This window comes from Heptranchias perlo, chromosome 18 (assembly GCF_035084215.1).
Source record: "Heptranchias perlo isolate sHepPer1 chromosome 18, sHepPer1.hap1, whole genome shotgun sequence".
Classification (NCBI taxonomy): domain Eukaryota; kingdom Metazoa; phylum Chordata; class Chondrichthyes; order Hexanchiformes; family Hexanchidae; genus Heptranchias; species Heptranchias perlo.
Window position 1 is genome coordinate 21,343,089 of NC_090342.1, and position 18,595 is coordinate 21,361,683.

Below are 18,595 nucleotides of genomic sequence, written 5' to 3' on the forward strand. Positions count from 1 at the left end.
AACAAGAGAGAGTCTAACCACCTCCCCTTGACATTCAACGGCATTACCATCGCCGAATCCCCCACCAACATCCCGGGGGTGACCATTGACCAGAAACTTAACTGGACCAGCCATATAAATACTGTGGCTACGAGAGCAGGTCAGAAGCTGGGTATTCTGCGGCGAGTGACTCACCTCCTGACTCCCCAAAGCCTTTCCACCATCTACAAGGCACAAGTCAGGAGTGTGATGGAATACTCTCCACTTGCCTGGATGAGTGCAGCTCCAACAACACTCAAGAAGCTCGACACCATCCAGGACAAAGCAGCCCGCTTGATTGGCACCCCTTCCACCACCTTAAACGTTCACTCCCATCACCACCGGCGCACAGTGGCAGCAGTGTGTACCATCCACAGGATGCACTACAGCAACTCGCCAAGGCTGCTTCGACAGCACCTCCCAAACCCGTGACCTCTACCACCTAGAAGGACAAGAGCAGCAGGCACATGGAAACAACACCACCTGCACGTTCCCCTCCAAGTCACACACCATCCCGACTTGGAAATATATTGCCGTTCCTTCATCGTCGCTGGGTCAAAATCCTAGAACTCCCTAACAGCGCTGTGGGAGAACCTTCACCACACTGACTGCAGCGGTTCAAGAAGGTGGCTTACCACCACCTTCTCAAGGGCAATTAGGGATGGGCAATAAATGCCGGTCTCGCCAGCGACGCCCACATCCCATGAACGAATTTTAAAAAATCATAACTACTTGCTGCATAAAAAAGTTTTTCCTTATGTCGTCTTTGGTTCTTTCGCCAGTCATCTTGAATCTGTGATCTCTGGTTCTTGACCCTTCTGCCAATGGGAACCGTTTCTCTTCATTTACTTTATCTCAGCCCATCGTGATTTTAAACACTTCCGTCAAATCTCCTCTCAACTTTCTCTGCTGTAAGGAGAACAACCCCAGCTTCTCCAATCTATCCACGTAACTGAAGTCCCTCATCCCTAGCACCATTCCAGTAAATCTTTTCTGCACCCTCTCTAAGGCCTTTACGTTCTTCCTAAAGTGCGGTGCCCAGAATTGGACACAATACTCTGGTTGTGGCTGAACCAGTGTTTTATAAAGGTTCAACACAACTTCCTTGCTTTTGTACTCTATGCCTCTTTTATAAAGCCCAGGATCCCGAATGCTTTTTTTGACCACTTTCTCAACTTGTCCTGCCACCTTCAAAGATTTGTGCACATGTATCCCCAGGTCTCTCTGTTCCTGCATCCCCTATAGAACTGTACCATTTAGTTTATATTGCCTCTCCTCATTCTTCCTGCCAAAATGTATCACTTTGCACTTTTCTGCCTTAAATTTCACCTGCCATGTGTCCACCCATTCCACAAGCCTGTCTTTGTCCTCTTGAAATCTGTTACTATCCTCCTCACTGTTTAGTAAACTTCCAAGTTTTGTGTCTTTTGCAAATTTTGAAATTGTGCCCTGTGCACCCAAATCCGTGTTATTAATATATTAAAAAAAAGCAGTGGTCCTAGTACAGACCCCTGGGGAACACCACTGTATACCTTCCTCTAGTCGGAAAAACAACTGTTCACCACTACTCTCTGTTTCCTGTCACTTAGCCAATATTGTATCCATGTTCCATTGCCCCTTTTATTCCATGGGCTTCAATTTTGCTGACAAGCCTATTATGCGGCACTTTATCAAATGACTTTTGAAAGTCCATATACACAACATCAACTACATTGCCCTCATCAACCCTCTCTGTTATCTCATCAAAAAACTCAATCAAGTTAGTTAAACATGGCTTTCCTTTATTAATCTACACTTGTCCAAGTGACTATTAATTTTGTCCTGGATTATCGTTTCTAAAAGGGAGAAAACTAGAAGGGTTACATTAGTGGAAAGGGATTCTAGTTGGATTGATAGGTTAAATATATTGCTTTAATAATGTCGAGCAGTCTTGCATTTTGTTTGAGCTGTGTTAGAATTGTTCTGGTACTTTGTGTGATGTGTTTTGGGATGTCCTGAGATCGTAAAAGGTGCTATAGAAATGCAAGTTCACTCTTTTCGGCACTGAAGTAGCAGAATCATTTTGAATAAGTATTTGCTGTTGCTGTGGAGTGGAAAATGGACAATTTTCAACTATTTTCTGTGGCCTCTGTTGCCATTCACTCATTGCAAAAACAAGCATACACTATTGAGTAATAACACTATTGTTAATAAGAAACTCCTTTTTGTAACAAAACTCCATTTCATTTCTATAATTTTCAGATTCATGGCTACTAATGACTTGATGACAGAATTGCAGAAAGACTCTATTAAGTTGGATGATGACAGTGAACGAAAGGTGGTTAAGATGATCTTGAAGTTACTGGAAGACAAGAATGGTGAAGTGCAGAACCTTGCTGTTAAATGGTAAAAGTATATTTTCAATTTGCAGAATAAATTTGCTGGTTGAAGTATGGCAACACTGTCCAGAATTAATAATATTTTGTTTTCAACCACATTTGGGTGCTTAAAAGAAGCTATAGTACTACATTTTTTTTCTTTCTCTCTCTGCTGTTTTTCTCTGCCTCTCTTGAAGACATTGGCTCTTTGGGGTATGATTCCGGCAGTCAATGTCCTGGTTAAGTGGCCATATTTCCTGTGTGAGACCCAACAGAAGAGGCCTAAGCTTTCTAATTGGGTGGTATCTGCTGCTGGGTGGGATTATGGCTTGTACGGAACGGTTCCAGCACCATTATTTTTATATGCTTGCCCACATATAGCTGGGAATGTTATTCCTTGATAGAACTGGCCCTGGAAAACGGCATGGGTGCAGCAGAGTAATCTCCAAATAGTTTTCTGAGAGTTATAAAATAAAGCTCCCTAACATTAGGGAAAATGTTAAAAAATTAAATCATTCACCATATGATTTAGCTTACTTATAGAATTAATTTTTTGTGTCTAAAATGTCCATTTTTTTATTTGCATCATGTTAGAAGACTGATGTTTTATTATTTTCTCTCCTGTATTTACCTTTGTTTTCTGGGTATTTGTAGGCTGTTTTCTTTCCTTTATATCCTAACCTGTAGCTTACGTGCACTTGTCAACTGTGATCCACATAATCACTAACGGGACACTTGTACCAAACCACTACCATTCTTCAATTACATAGTAATTACAAAGAAGTGTTGAGAACACAGTCACGATGGGAGTGGCACCGTAACGACATAAAGCCCCTTTCAGGTAAATGATGGAACTACACTTGCACAACTAATGCCTTGTCTACTGGAGTGTCTGAGCAATATCTAGGCTGAGGCCCATGGATTGTCCAGAGGACACAGTGCAAGCGTAGACTTAAACCAGAAGCAGGAGCTTGCAGCAAGCTTAGACTGCAAAGCCCAGTCACTAAGTAATGGAACCCACCAACTTCAACAGAGCGAGTAACAATGCTTTTTGACACCAAGTCCCTTCTACTGTTCACTTTTTTTTCATTTCACAAATATGTTGTAAGTGAGCAGTAGGTGACCATTAACGTGCACAAAGATAAATAATATCTATGTCAGTGCCTAGTGAGTGACTGGTGTAATATACACATACAGATAGGTAATATACACCTGTGGTATTAATTTACTAATAATATGTCATTCTGCCCTGAGTAAGGGTGCACCACATTTTAGTATAAATAGATTTTAAAAGAAGTGAGCTTAATCTATTGCATCGTTATGTATATCGATGTGCTCTGACTCAGCACAACACAATGTTAATCTATAATCGTAAATATAATGCTCCATGTTTATAAGCAAGCATTTCAAGGTCATTAATTTGTAAATGTATGTTTAATATATATCACTCGGAACATAGGAACAGGAGAATGCCATTCAGTCCCTCGAGCCCGCTCCGCCATTTGATAAGATCATGGCTGATCTGTGATCTAACTCCATATACCTGCCTTTGGCCCATATCCCTTAATACCTTTGGTTGGCAAAAAGCTATCTATCTCAGATTTAAAATTAGCAATTGAGCTAGCATCAATTGCCGTTGATAAATAAAATAAATAAAACATCAGTATAACCTATTTTGATCTATTCTGCCTAACCAGAGCACGAGCATTGTGTTTACTTTCTAACAATTGCACTGTATGATCTCAAAAGGCACACTGTAGCACCTGAATAAGACATTTTGCATTGCATGTTATAATGTTCTTGGCCTTATATAAAAAAAAGTTTGAGCCAACTTACCATCAGCACCTTGCTGTGTATGAGTATATACATTTGTAATCTTTATGCAACCTATGAATTTTAGTCATAGTATTTTATAACACAGAAGGAGGCCACTTTGCCCGTCATGCCTACATTGTAAACCACACGACTAGTGTTAGCTTTACAGTGATGGCTTCCTCTGCGTGCTGAGCAACTGACCTCTGGGCATGTCGTAGGGAGGAACTTCTGGGGGGAAGGGGGACTCGATTGATTTACTGTTATGTGACCTACTGCCACCCATTTGTTTTGACAAACTTTTATAGTCATTTTCATAAATATAATTATTTTATAGGAGAAAAATAAAATTATCTGTACCATTAAAGTTCAGTAATAGCAGTAGTTATCACTGGAATCCTCACAAGGAAATGTAAGTAGTAAACCAGGTTGTGGAAGCAGCAGTCTCAGTTCATTTTTTTTTAAAAGAAAAGTTTTCACATCTAATAGATACAAAATTAAAATGTGTGTGCTCCAGATTTAAATATGCATGGAACTTGTATTAGGAACTTGCTTTTTGTGTGTGACAGTTTATGCTCATTTTAAGTTTGTAATTAAATATTTCTCCTTTAGTCTTGGCCCATTGGTCAGTAAAGTGAAAGAATATCAGGTGGAGACAATTGTGGACACCTTGTGTACCAATATGTTGTCAGACAAGGAACAATTACGAGACATTTCCAGCATTGGACTGAAAACGGTAATTGGAGAGTTACCTCCAGCTTCTAGTGGTAAGTTTATATTTGCAGTGCAGTGACAATTTTTTTTTAAGAACCCTGACAAAAATATTTATCAAGGGCACCAGACAAATCCTTAACCCTTCACCGTAACTCCTCGTCAAGGAACCTTCTGGGTTTATCATCCTGCCAAGGAGTGAATGATGCTCAAATTGGCTTTATCAACCAGTTTGGATTAAATTAGTATTTACATCACCAAACTCCCATCAGGATCCGCTTAAGCTACTGAGTGAATTCATTAATTCTTTTTGTCAATTATCAAAGAAGTCCGACAACAAAGTAATGAACTAATAATTGTTTATTAACCGTAGAATCCTGTTTAGCAGCACTTAAACTGAAGCATTGAGTATGAAAATAATTAGTAAATAGGATTAATTGACAAAATAAATAAGTTAAAGGTAATTCAGTTATGTCACAATAATTTAGCAGTAATTGCTTGCTGATTTTAAATTCATAGTTAAGATCAGGGTCTGAGATTGCTGTAAATTGGTACGTTTAATTTAGGATGAGACTCCTTAGATTGTTGACAAATTAGCAGCATTAGATCGTCTATTGAATAGATTGAAGTCTATATGCTTGTAGTTAGCAATGTTTCCAGAGTTTATATGATCTCGTCCTTATGAGCTGGGGTGGATCAGCTGGTTGCTTTGTCTTCCTCTGGGAGAATAGTAAGGAATCTTACAACACCAGGTTATAGACCAACAGTTTTATTTGAAAATCACAAGCTTTCGGAGATTATCTCCTTCGTCAGGTGAGTGAGTGAGTGAATGAGAGGTTCCAAAATCGCATATCTTATATTAGGCTGGGAATCAAAGGTGTCATTGGTGTTCAGACACGTTAGCCATGGAAAACAGTACGTCCCAGTATACTGAATACACAATGGGTCAAATTAGACAGACAAAGAGAGAAAGAGATCCAAAAGGCAGAGAGAGAGAGAGAATGTCCAGTTGTATTAAAAACAGATAACTTTTTTTTCCCCTGCTGGTGGGGTTACGTGTAGCGTGACATGAACCCAAGATCCTGGTTGAGGCCATCCTCATGGGTGCGGAACTTGGCGATCAATTTCTGCTCGACGATTTTGCGTTGTCGTGTGTCTCGAAGGCCGCCTTGGAGAATGCTTACCTGAAGATCGGTGGCTGAATGTCCTTGACTGCTAAAGTGTTCCCCGACTGGGAGGGAACCCTCCTGTCTGGCAATTGTTGGGCGGTGTCCGTTCATCCGTTGTCGCAGTGTCTGCATGGTCTCGCCAATGTACCATGCTCCGGGGCATCCTTTCCTGCAACGTATGAGGTCGACAACGTTGGCTGAGTCACAGGAGTATGAACCATGCACCTGGTGGGTGGTGTCCTCCCATGTGATGGTGGTATCTGTGTCGATGATCTGGCATGTCTTGCAGAGGTTGCCGTGGCAGGGTTGTGTGGTGTCGTGGACGCTGTTCTCCTGAAAGCTGGGTAATTTGCTGCGAACAATGGTCTGTTTGAGGTTGGGTGGCTGTTTGAAGGCGAGTAGTGGAGGCGTGGGGATGGCCTTAGCGAGGTGTTCGTCGTCATCGATGACATGTTGAAGGCTGCGGAGAACATGGCGTAGTTTCTCCGCTCCGGGGAAGTACTGGACGACGAAGGGTACTTTGTTGGTTGCGTCCCGTGTTTGTCTTCTGAGGAGGTCTATGCGATTCTTCGCTGTGGCCCGTCGGAACTGTCGATCGACAAGTCGAGCGTCATATCCCGTTCTTACGAGGGCGTCTTTCAGCGTCTGTAGATGTCCATCGCGTTCCTCCTCGTCTGAGCAGATCCTGTGTATTCGCAGGGCCTGTCCATGGGGGATGGCCTCTTTGACGTGGTTAGGGTGGAAGCTGGAAAAGTGGAGCATGGTGTGGTTGTCGGTGGGCTTGCGGTAGAGTGAGGTGCTGAGGTGCCCGTCTTTGATGGAGATTCGTGTGTCCAAGAAAGAAACCGATTCTGAGGAGTAGTCCATGGTGAGTTTGATGGTGGGATGGAACTTGTTGATGTTATCGTGTAGTCTCTTCAGTGATTCTTCGCCGTGGGTCCATAGGAAGAAAATGTCGTCGATGTATCTGGTGTATAGCGTTGGTTGGAGGTCCTGTGCAGTGAAGAAGTCGTGCTCGAACTTGTGCATGAAAATGTTGGCGTATTGGGGTGCGAATTTGGTCCCCATGGCTGTTCCGTGTGTTTGGGTAAAGAACTGGTTATCGAAGGTGAAGACATTGTGATCCAGGATGAAGCGGATGAGTTGTAGGATGGCGTCGAGAGATTGGCTGTTGTTGGTGTTGAGTACTGAGGCTGTTGCAGCGATGCCGTCATCGTGGGGATACTGGTATAGAGTGCCGAGACGTCCATCGTGGTGAGAAGTGTTCCTGGTTCAACTGGTCCGTGGGTGCTGAGTTTTTGTAGGAAGTCTGTAGTGTCGCGACAGGAGCTGGGGGTTCCCTGTACGATGGGTTTCAGGATGCCCTCGAAGTATCCAGAGAGGTTCTCACACAGGGTTCCGTTGCCTGATACGATAGGACGTCCGGGTGTGTTGGCTTTGTGTATCTTTGGGAGGCAGTAGAAGTCTCCCACGCGGGGATTACGTGGGATGAGAGCACGTAGGATGCTTTGAAGGTCTGGATCGAAGGTCTTGATCAGTTTGTTGAGCTGGTGGGTGTGTTCTTTGGTCGGATCTGCGGGTAACCGTCTGTAGTGTTCCTGGTTGTCCAGTTGTCGGTATGCTTCTTTGCAATAGTCCGTTCTGTTCTGTATGACGATGGCTCCTCCTTTGTCCACTGGTTTGATGACGATGTTGCGGTTGGTCTCGAGAGCGTCGATGGCGTTGCGTTGTGCTCGGGTGACATTCTGGACTGTCTTGTGAGTGCGGCTGATGAATCTGGCGTTGATGCATCTCCTGACAGCTTGAGCATACATGTCAAGCTTAGGGCAGCGACCCTCCGGAGGAGTCCAGTTTGACTTTTTTTTCTTCGGTTGCTGTACCGCGGATCCCTCTGACTGCTATTCCGGATCGTTGATTGTCTCATTGGGTTCGCTGCTGAAATCTTGGGATTTGTGGAAGAATTCCCGGAGTCTCATTCTCCTGATGAATTCCTCTGTTGCAAAGAAGCATACCGACAACCGGACAACCAGGAACACTACAGACGGTTACCCGCAGATCCGACCAAAGAACACACCCACCAGCTCAACAAACTGATCAAGACCTTCGATCCAGACCTTCAAAGCCATCCTACGTGCTCTCATTCTACGTACTCCCCGCGTGGGAGACTTCTACTGCCTCCCAAAGATACACAAAGCCAACACACCCGGACGTCCTATCGTATCGGGCAACGGAACCCTGTGTGAGAACCTCTCTGGATACTTCAAGGGCATCCTGAAACCCATCGTACAGGGAACCCCCAGCTTCTGTCATGACACTACAGACTTCCTACAAAAACTCAGCACCCACGGACCAGTTGAACCAGGAACACTTCTCACCACGATGGACGTCTTGGCACTCTACACCAGTATCCCCCACGATGACGGCATCGCTGCAACAGCCTCAGTACTCAACACCAACAACAGCCAATCTCCAGACACCATCCTACAACTCATCCGCTTCATCCTGGATCACAATGTCTTCACCTTCGATAACCAGTTCTTTACCCAAACAGAGGGAACAGCCATGGGGACCAAATTCGCACCCCAATATGCCAACATTTTCATGCACAAGTTCGAGCACGACTTCTTCACAGCACAGGACCTCCCACCAACGCTATACACCAGATACGTTGACAACATTTTCTTCCTATGGACCCACGGCGAAGAATCACTGAAGAGACTACACGATAACATCAACAAGCTCCATCCCACCATCAAGCTCACCATGGACTACTCCTCAGAATCGGTTTCTTTCTTGGACACACGAATCTCCATCAAAGACGGGCACCTCAGCACCTCACTCTACCGCAAGCCCACCGACAACCACACCATGCTCCACTTTTCCAGCATTCACCCTAACCACGTCAAAGAGGCCATCCCCCATGGACAGGCCCTGCAAATACACAGGATCTGCTCAGACGAGGAGGAACGCGATGGACACCTACAGACGCTGAAAGACGCCCTCGTAAGAACGGGATATGACGCTCGACTTGTCGATCGACAGTTCCGACGGGCCACAGCGAAGAATCGCATCGACCTCCTCAGAAGACAAACACGGGACGCGACAAACACGGGACGCAACCAACAGAGTACCCTTCGTCGTCCAGTACTTCCCTGGAGCGGAGAAACTACGCCATGTTCTCCGCAGCCTTCAACATGTCATCGATGACGACGAACACCTCGCTAAGGCCATCCCCACGCCTCCACTACTCGCCTTCAAACAGCCACCCAACCTCAAACAGACCATCGTTCGCAGCAAATTACCCAGCTTTCAGGAGAACAGCGTCCACGACACCACACAACCCTGCCACGGCAACCTCTGCAAGACATGCCAGATCATCGACACAGATACCACCATCACACGAGAGGACACCACCCACCAGGTACATGGTTCATACTCCTGTGACTCAGCCAACGTTGTCTACCTCATACGTTGCAGGAAAGGATGCCCCGGAGCATGGTACATTGGCGAGACCATGCAGACACTGCGACAACGGATGAACGGACACCGCGCAACAATCGCCAGACAGGAGGGTTCCCTCCCAGTCGGGGAACACTTCAGCAGTCAAGGACATTCAGCCACCGATCTTCGGGTAAGCGTTCTCCAAGGCAGCCTTCGAGACACACGACAACGCAAAATCGTCGAGCAGAAGTTGATAGCCAAGTTCCGCACCCATGAGGACGGCCTCAACCGGGATCTTGGGTTCATGTCACGCTACACGTAACCCCACCAGCAGGGGAAAAAAAAGTTATCTGTTTTTAATACAAATGGACATTCTCTCTGTCTCTGGTCTCGGGTCTCTGTCTCGGGTCTCTCTCTGACTCTGTCTCCGTCACCTTGTCTGTGTAATTTGACCCATTGTGTATTCAGTATACTGGGACGTACTGTTTTCCATGGCTAACGAGTCTGAACACCAATGACACCTTTGATTCCCAGCCTAATATAAGAGATGCGATTTGAGAACCTCTGATTCTCTCACTCACTCACTCACCTGACGAAGGAGATAATCTCCGAAAGCTTGTGATTTTCAAATAAAATTGTTGGACTATAACCTGGTGTTGTAAGATTCCTTACATTTGTCCACCCCAGTCCATCACTGGCATCTCCACATCATGGGAGAATAGTGTTAGCCTTCTGAGATCTTAAAGTGATGAACCTCAATCTGTGGAGGTGTTCCTGGGTAAATTCTCCCTCTGTATTTGGACCAGCTGGCTTTAATCCCACCTCTAATCTCAGGGAAACTTGTACATCTAAGTGACACACTTATATCTGTATCTGGCTGGTATCGTTGTACAATGTTAATGTCTATAACCTCGCTGTCGGAGAAGAAGGTTCCAATTGTACAGAAACACCTACATAGGAACAGGAGTAGGTCATTCAGCCCCTCAAGCCTATTCTGCAATTCAATTAGATTATGGCTGATCTGTATCTCAACTCCATTTATTTGGCTTTGCTCCATATCCATTGATACCCTGACCTAACAAAAATTCATCGGTCTCAATCTTAAATAATCCTTGTTATTTATTTGAGATCTATTTGGGAGTAATGTGTTTTTCTTTTCTAGGATCTGCTTTGGCAGCTAATGTTTGTAAAAAGATCACGGGACGTCTCACAAGTGCCATTGCCAAACAGGAAGATGTCTCTGTTCAGTTGGAAGCACTGGATATCATGGCGGACATGCTAAGCAGGTAATTATGCATTTGATGTTGGTCAAGAGTCCATATCTTGTCCAGCACACATTCCATAGTAACAAGCAGAAAAAATAAACTATAAGCATGACCTTATTGATGTCTGAGTTTAAAGCAGTAACATAATTTCAGAGTTCTACTCGAGTTCATGAACTGTGCTTGAGAGGGCCTTGTCTGAATTGCAGATTGCATTTACTGCCGTGAAATTCTGTGCCACACATCAATTCTAATTACAGTAGTGCATGATGATTTGTGATATTACCAGGGTAGGGGGGACAGCGTGGAGAGAAGAAATTGTGATTTTGCTACAGATAACTGTTATAAGATTCTGCACTAAGGGAGCTTGGCTTAAACTGCAAAGATCAATAAGTGCTGCAGAAAAGTAGCCATTTGGAAGTGTAGATCAGTGAACTTAAAAGTGACTATTATATACAAGACTGATGAATAGTGATCAGAAAATAGTGAAGTGGAGGGTTTATTTGATGAAAGGGAGAAAAAATAAAGAGATGTGAAAAGATTAAAATGGGAAGTTACAGCTCAAATGCAATAATTCAGCTGAGAGAAACTGGTAATATTTTTGCTGTTTTCTTTCTGGATTTCTCCCAACACTTTTTTAACTTGTGTTCACAACAGAAAGGCAGTTTCTGTAAGCAATCCTGTGTAACCTAAAACTGGCTTTATGCATATCAAGTACTGTGGGACCAATAATTACTCCTTAGCCATGATAACTTGCACAGTCTGATAATCTACACAACTTTTAAATGAAACATACTTTTGTAGACTACTTGATTTTAACTTTCTGTTTCTGTTAACTTCACCAGTAAACTGAACTGATAATATGGAGAAGTCTTCTATGTATGTTCCAGACCAAAGGCCTCTAAAGAGCTATTGATCAACTACGTTTTTAAAAAAAACAGTGGAACGCAATGTGCATAGAATGACTAGCACATGTATATACCTTGTCCTAAGTGTCTGTTAATGCTTTGACCTTGTATAATTTGATTAGTCTCATATCTTGACTAATTGATTTAATTTACAGATCAAACACTCTAGCTTGGTCCTGGGTGAATTTGTCTTCCAGCTTCCATTTCAAAACTGGACAAAAAATGCCAGCTTCCATTTTAACTTTGTTATTTCAAAACTGTTAGGGGAAAAAAATTCTATTTTTATATGTGGTGCAGGACAAAAAAATCTGCCTTTGTTCCTATTACAATATTTTGACCAATGTTAAAAAAGAAACTTTGTTTCTGACAGAGCCTGCTGGGTCCTGTAATTTTTTTTAAAAATACTATAGATGGGTTGAACCAAAAATGGCCATTTTGAGTTGGAATTATAACTGGAAATGTGTTATTTTTTCTAGGCAAGGAGGTCTGCTGGTTAATTTCCATCCATCAATTTTGAACTGCCTTCTTCCTCAGCTTACCAGTCCCCGGCTTGCTGTTCGGAAGAGAACTATCATTGCTCTTGGTCATCTTGTTATGAGCTGTGGAAACCTGGTCTTTGTTGACCTGATTGAGCATCTGTTGACTGAGCTTGCCAAAAATGAATCTATGTCTACAACTAGGACCTACATTCAGTGTATTGCTGCTATTAGCAGACAGGCAGGGCACCGAATAGGTAACAGAAATCTGCATTTAATGCCCTTTTTGAAATGTTTTCACCAATTCATGAAGTATTTTTAAGCCATGTGAGAGAATTTCTGAATCTTTGATTATTTTCTCTTCAGGGGAATATCTGGAGAAAATCATTCCGTTAGTCGTTAAGTTCTGCAGTGTTGAGGATGATGAACTGAGAGAATACTGCATTCAAGCCTTTGAGTCGTTTGTGAGAAGGTGAGATACAATGTTAATTTGTAATTCTAAATTGAAAAGAGATTGCAGCCAAAAAGTCAGTGGTGGAAATAAACTTTTGCCTAAAAGTGTTAGCAACTTGATCCATAATTGTGATTAAAGATTGCACCTGATCTGATTCACCTTGCATACTTATGGATAGGAGATACAGGACATAATTTATACCCATGACTGGTTGACCTGATAATTTATGTGCGATTTAAGTGTTGGATCTAAATTTAATTAATTTACTAACGTTAATTTAGTTTATGGGACACGTGTTCAATGGTCATGTTTTGTAGGTGCCCCAAGGAAGTTTTTCTTCATGTCACCACCATTATTAACCTGTGCCTGAGGTACTTAACCTATGACCCCAATTATAATTATGATGATGAAGACGACGATGACACTGCAATGGAATCTGAAGGTGGAGATGATGATGATCAAGGTACAAAACTTGTCACTATTGCTCTTTCCTTTTGTATCAAGTAGCTTGTGAGATAAGCTTGTTTTGGTAACAACAAATATGTGCTGCAACCTGGAATGTTCAAGGAATGTGCTGTTGTTGAGGAAGTGTTACTACCCAAGTTAATAGAGCAGCTATATTGTTTTGTGTTACATAATTTTTTTTAAATTACTCCTTTTCTTGATGTTGATTTTTACTCAGTCCGTTAGTACCTCATCTAAGTGGCGATTTTAGAGTCTCGACAGTGGGTGTTGGTGGGCTATTTAACCACAGGGGTCATCACACCTGGGATTGATCCTGCCTTCATCTGACCTCCACACATGTGCAGTTTTCCAGCAAGTGTTACTCAATAGCGATCAGTAGTGGAAATCCCTGACTGAATTTCTCTCTGCTTCATTATGCGGGTATTTGATCTATATATCAGTTGTGCAGGAAAGGCATCCCTAGTCTTTAATAAGTTTTTATCCACCCCCCCCCTTCCTGTTACTAGGGAGTGATGATGAGTACAGTGATGATGATGATATGAGCTGGAAGGTACGACGTGCTGCTGCCAAGTGTTTAGATGGTGTGGTCAGCACTCGGCATGAAATGCTACCAGAGTTTTATAAAACGGTATCTCCTGCGCTGATTGCCAGATTCAAGGAGCGTGAAGAAAATGTTAAAGCAGATGTTTTCCATGCATATCTCTCGCTGCTCAAACAGACCAGGCCTGCTCAGAGCTGGCATCTTGACCCAGATGCAATGGAACAAGAGGAGACCCCTTTAGTCATGCTTCAGAACCAAGTAAGTTTGATGGCGGTATTGACTGTTACGGCTGACAACAGTATTTGTGATAAAGCCACAAATAAAAATATGAATCTATATTCATGTGTTTCTCTCATTCTTTTTGAAATACAGCGCTCTGCACAACATTCTTTTTTAAAAACATCTTCCAGTTCGAAATTAAGCTTGTTGCTATCATTCTGTCATAGAAAAGGGTGTCTTAATTTTAACTTAGGCAGTTACATAGAACAGTGCATTATTTCATCCAGCCGCCTATTTTATCCAATCTGTCCTCCATTAATGGCCCCTTTGTCTTTTTTAGTTTGTTTTCGTCTCCAGCTAGATTGAAGATCTGCTTAAACATCAGTTTTGGTTTTGTTGCCAAGTTGTATGAGTCGTGCTGTTGGTGTGTTACATGCAAAAAGTGTGTTTTCCTCATTTAGGTGAAAAATTGAAAGATAAAGTATGGGTACTGGTTTAAAAAAAAATCTATAGATTGTATTTCATCCTTGAAAAGCATCAAATAATGTTTGTGAACAGGTTGTGACCCGAAACAAGGAGTATTCCTGTTCCTTAAACAATGAATTTCTTTTTGAAATTTTGAAAGACTTGGATTTTTTCCTCCAAAAATTCCATTGTATATTGAAGTTAGGTACTTCATTGAGCATTTGATTTACTTATAGAACTCCATTTGAGTATTCTTTCTCACTCTGTTATATAGTATTAACATCTTTAAGAGTGAGACATGGAAACAAAGAATACAGAAATCTGACCCTGCTTAAATCCCTTTCTTTAAAGGTTCCCAACATTGTTAAAGCTTTACACAAGCAGATGAAAGAGAAAAGTGTGAAGACCCGCCAGTGTTGCTTTCACATGCTGACCGAGCTGGTGAATGTGTTGCCTGGTGCTTTGACGCAGCATGTACCAGTACTTGTTCCAGGTAAAGTATTGATTTTTTTTTTCTTTAGTTAAGCTGCTATCTAACATTTAAAAAAATTGTTGCACTGTGCATATTTACCTGAAGCTATAGAAGAGAATTTTGAAGATTTTTATCTGACATTTTCTCTCTGAATGTGAGATTTCTAATGTCAGTTTTTTATAGTAACCAGTCAATCCTATATTTAACGAATAGTAATTTGCCCGGTTAGTACTCTACCCCTCTCTCCTTTAAGACGCTCCTGAAAACTTACCTCTTCGACCAAGTTTTTGGTCATCTGTCCTAATATCTGCTTGTGTGGCTCGTTGTCAAATTTTGTCTGATAATGCTCCTGAGAAGTGCCTTGAGAGGTTTTACTACGTTAAAGGCGCTATGTAAATCCAAGTTGTAATATGTGGTAATTCAGAAAATGCAGAAATAGCATTTGTCCCTACTCGTTGTTTCATATTCATTTCATTGCTGTTTATTCACTTCACTTCATTTATTTTTTTATATTGCTTTTACTAGAACTCCATATTTAAATTAGGACTTATACCATCAGAATGGGGCAGACAGGGAAGTTAGCAAGGAAAGGAAAATTATCACAAAGCAGAATTAGGACAGGGTCAGCAAAGGAAGGGAAAAGGAGATTTTACTACTGAGGGAATCCAATAATGACAAAGAAAGTGTAAATGAGGTGAGGAAAAGGGTTAGTTTAATAGAAGAGATGCTGGGAAAGCTTATTTAAAATCAGGTGGCCCAAAAAGTAGTTGTGTGGAGAAGAAATTTGAAATCAGACATTGTATGACAGCTGAAGGGACAGGAAATTTAAAATTGAAGAAATAAATCTTGTTTAATATTCTTCCCCCTGAATATTCAACCTAGCATAATGCACGTTGGTGTTGGATCCAGTAAAGTATAAAAGATTTACAAAATTGTTCTAAACTAAAACATTAGTTTGCTTTATGTGTACAGTATTTGTTTTTACACTGCATGCAATTTGTGACATTTGAATTTGTTATTATCGGCATGGTATTGAAGCAGGATTGACTGCAAAAAAATCTTTTGGCCAGTAAATCTACCAACTCCTAAAATAACAAATGCCCATTCCTTTTCAAAATTATGAAATTTATGTTTGTTTCCTAGCATGGCCTTTTCTGTACTTTTGTGGATAGTTGCTTGAGATACTGCTCATAGAAAATGTAATGTAGGTTGCTTTTTTAAAAAATGGAACAAATTTACTCCACATCGTTATGATTGTGTTCTTTTTTGCAGGAATAATCTTTTCCTTGAATGATAAATCCAGCTCGTCCAATCTAAAAATTGATGCGCTCTCATGTTTGTATGTTATCCTTTGTAACCACTCGCCTCAGGTCTTCCATCCTCATGTAGAAGCCTTAGTTCCACCCGTTGTGGCTTGTGTGGGTGATCCTTTCTACAAGATCACTTCAGAAGCCCTTCTTGTAACTCAGCAGCTTGTAAAAGTAATAAGGCCTGTAGATCATCTGTATTCATTTGATGCTGCTCCATACATTAATGACTTATTCACTTGTACTGTCAAACGTTTGAAAGCTGCTGACATTGATCAGGAGGTGAAGGAGAGAGCTATCTCCTGTATGGGACAGATCATTTGTAATCTTGGGGACCATTTAGGCAGTGACTTACCTAGCACACTGCAGATTTTCTTGGAGAGGCTGAAGAATGAAATTACTAGACTGACAACAGTGAAAGCCTTGACATTAATTGCTGGATCTTCTCTCAAGATTGACCTGCGACCCGTGCTGGGTGAGGGAGTACCAATTTTAGCCTCGTTCTTGAGGAAAAACCAGCGAGCACTGAAGCTGAGTACCCTATCTGCTTTGGACATCTTGATCAAGAACTATAGCGACAGCCTGACGCCTGCCATGATTGAAGCGGTCCTAGTGGAACTTCCACCTCTAATTAGTGAAAGTGACATGCACGTGTCACAGATGGCCATAAGCTTTCTTACAACCTTGGCCAAGGTGCACCCATCTTCCCTTTCAAAAGTCAGTGGTTCTATTCTTACTGAGCTTATTGGACTGGTGCGGTCCCCGCTACTTCAAGGAGGAGCTCTCAGTGCAATGTTGTACTTCTTCCAAGCTCTAGTTGGGACTGGAACTGCAAACCTAGGTTATATGGAGTTGTTACGAATGCTGACTGGTCCAGTTTATTCTCAAAGCACTGCATTGACCCACAAGCAGTCCTATTACTCAATCGCCAAGTGTGTAGCAGCACTTACTCGAGCCTGCCCCAAAGAAGGACCAGCTGTGGTTGGGCAGTTTATCCAGGATGTGAAGAATTCTAGATCTACTGATTCTATCCGGCTCTTGGCTTTGCTGTCTCTTGGAGAGGTTGGTCATCATATAGACTTAAGTGGGCAAACTGAGCTTAAATCTGTAATCTTAGAAGCTTTCTCTTCCTCTAGTGAGGAGGTTAAATCTGCAGCATCTTATGCCCTTGGAAGCATTAGTGTGGGAAACCTTCCTGAGTACCTGCCTTTTGTTCTGCAAGAAATAACGAGTCAACCCAAAAGGCAATACCTCCTCCTACATTCTCTGAAAGAGATTATTAGCTCCTCTTCAGTTGGAGGTCTGAAACCATATGTAGAAAACATTTGGAATTTACTGCTGAAACACTGTGAATGTGCAGAAGAAGGAACTCGAAATGTTGTTGCAGAATGCCTGGGCAAACTTACTCTGATAGATCCAGAAACGTTACTACCACGACTTAAAGGGTACTTGGAGTCAGGTGGGTTATTTATACATAACATATTTAGAAAATTTGTTTAGTTAGTATGGAATTCTAAGTATGTAATGTTCAAATAATTACTTTTATCAAGTAGCTACTTCAAGAAGAAAACCTAGAATTTCACATAATCTGTAATTATTGTTGTATAACATTGTAGTAACCAACTACTGCCACTGTGTGGTGATGGAGAAAACCATCAATACCACCTCAGTGTATAATGCTCTCAATTCTGGTACTATGGGGAAAATGTGTGGCCAGTGATTGAAGAAATAACTGTTTGAAAAGAAAGTGAGAGAAAAAAGAGTAACAAATGAAAGGGGGAAATAATGGAGATTGGAAGTTAGTCGTGATACTGTATTAACTGGAAAATGACTTCCCTGCCACTGCATCAAGGACTTCAAAACTGGGGCCAGTATCCTTCAGTACAAATGTGACTAGAGTAAGAATCCAAGTGGGTGAATTTACATATAAAACCATTTTCATATATATAATCATATCTAGTGTGAAGTGGGAGTTGACTTTTTCAAAACAAAATCATTGATCACAAATGTAGAAACCTTACAGGGAATGAATTCTAATCAGTATTCTGTCGAGTATTATTCAGTCTGTGGTGTGCTTTAATCTTGTTATTCTTCTATAGGGTCTTCCTATGCTCGAAGCTCTGTGGTTACAGCTGTGAAGTTTACGATTTCTGATCATCCACAGCCAATAGATCCTCTATTAAAGAACTGCATAGGTAAATTTGTTTCTTTTCAGTCACCATTTTGGTACTAAAACCTTTTAACAGTTTTGAAATATTTGAATGTATAGAGGTAGATATTGGAATTTTTAAGAGCCACTGTACTGACCTCACTTCCCCATAGAACTGCGCCTGAAGTTGGGATGCTGAGCGGGTGTGGGGATAATTGGTACAAACTATTACTGCTCTGTCCAACCTCTACCTGTGTACCATCAACTGGGGAATGGTGCATTGTACTCTGGGGATTTACAAGGAAATAGAGCTCCCTTAGAAGCCTAATGGATAAAGGCACTGTCTGGTTTAGCCAGGGTAATTAAGCT

The 18,595-nt window shown here is 41.8% G+C and overlaps 1 protein-coding gene across 1 annotated transcript in view; it reads left to right on the forward strand.

Moving 5' to 3' along the window:
* cand1 (cullin-associated and neddylation-dissociated 1) overlaps positions 1 to 18,595 on the forward strand; it is a 30,181-nt gene that overhangs the window by 7,739 nt on the left and 3,847 nt on the right. The window contains exons 2-11 of the mRNA XM_067999491.1: positions 2,260 to 2,403; positions 4,800 to 4,954; positions 10,671 to 10,794; positions 12,155 to 12,411; positions 12,521 to 12,626; positions 12,926 to 13,071; positions 13,580 to 13,872; positions 14,650 to 14,791; positions 16,043 to 17,536; positions 18,177 to 18,272. Coding sequence (XP_067855592.1) covers positions 2,260 to 2,403; positions 4,800 to 4,954; positions 10,671 to 10,794; positions 12,155 to 12,411; positions 12,521 to 12,626; positions 12,926 to 13,071; positions 13,580 to 13,872; positions 14,650 to 14,791; positions 16,043 to 17,536; positions 18,177 to 18,272 — 2,957 coding nt within the window. The remainder of the gene's footprint in view (positions 1 to 2,259; positions 2,404 to 4,799; positions 4,955 to 10,670; positions 10,795 to 12,154; positions 12,412 to 12,520; positions 12,627 to 12,925; positions 13,072 to 13,579; positions 13,873 to 14,649; positions 14,792 to 16,042; positions 17,537 to 18,176; positions 18,273 to 18,595) is intronic.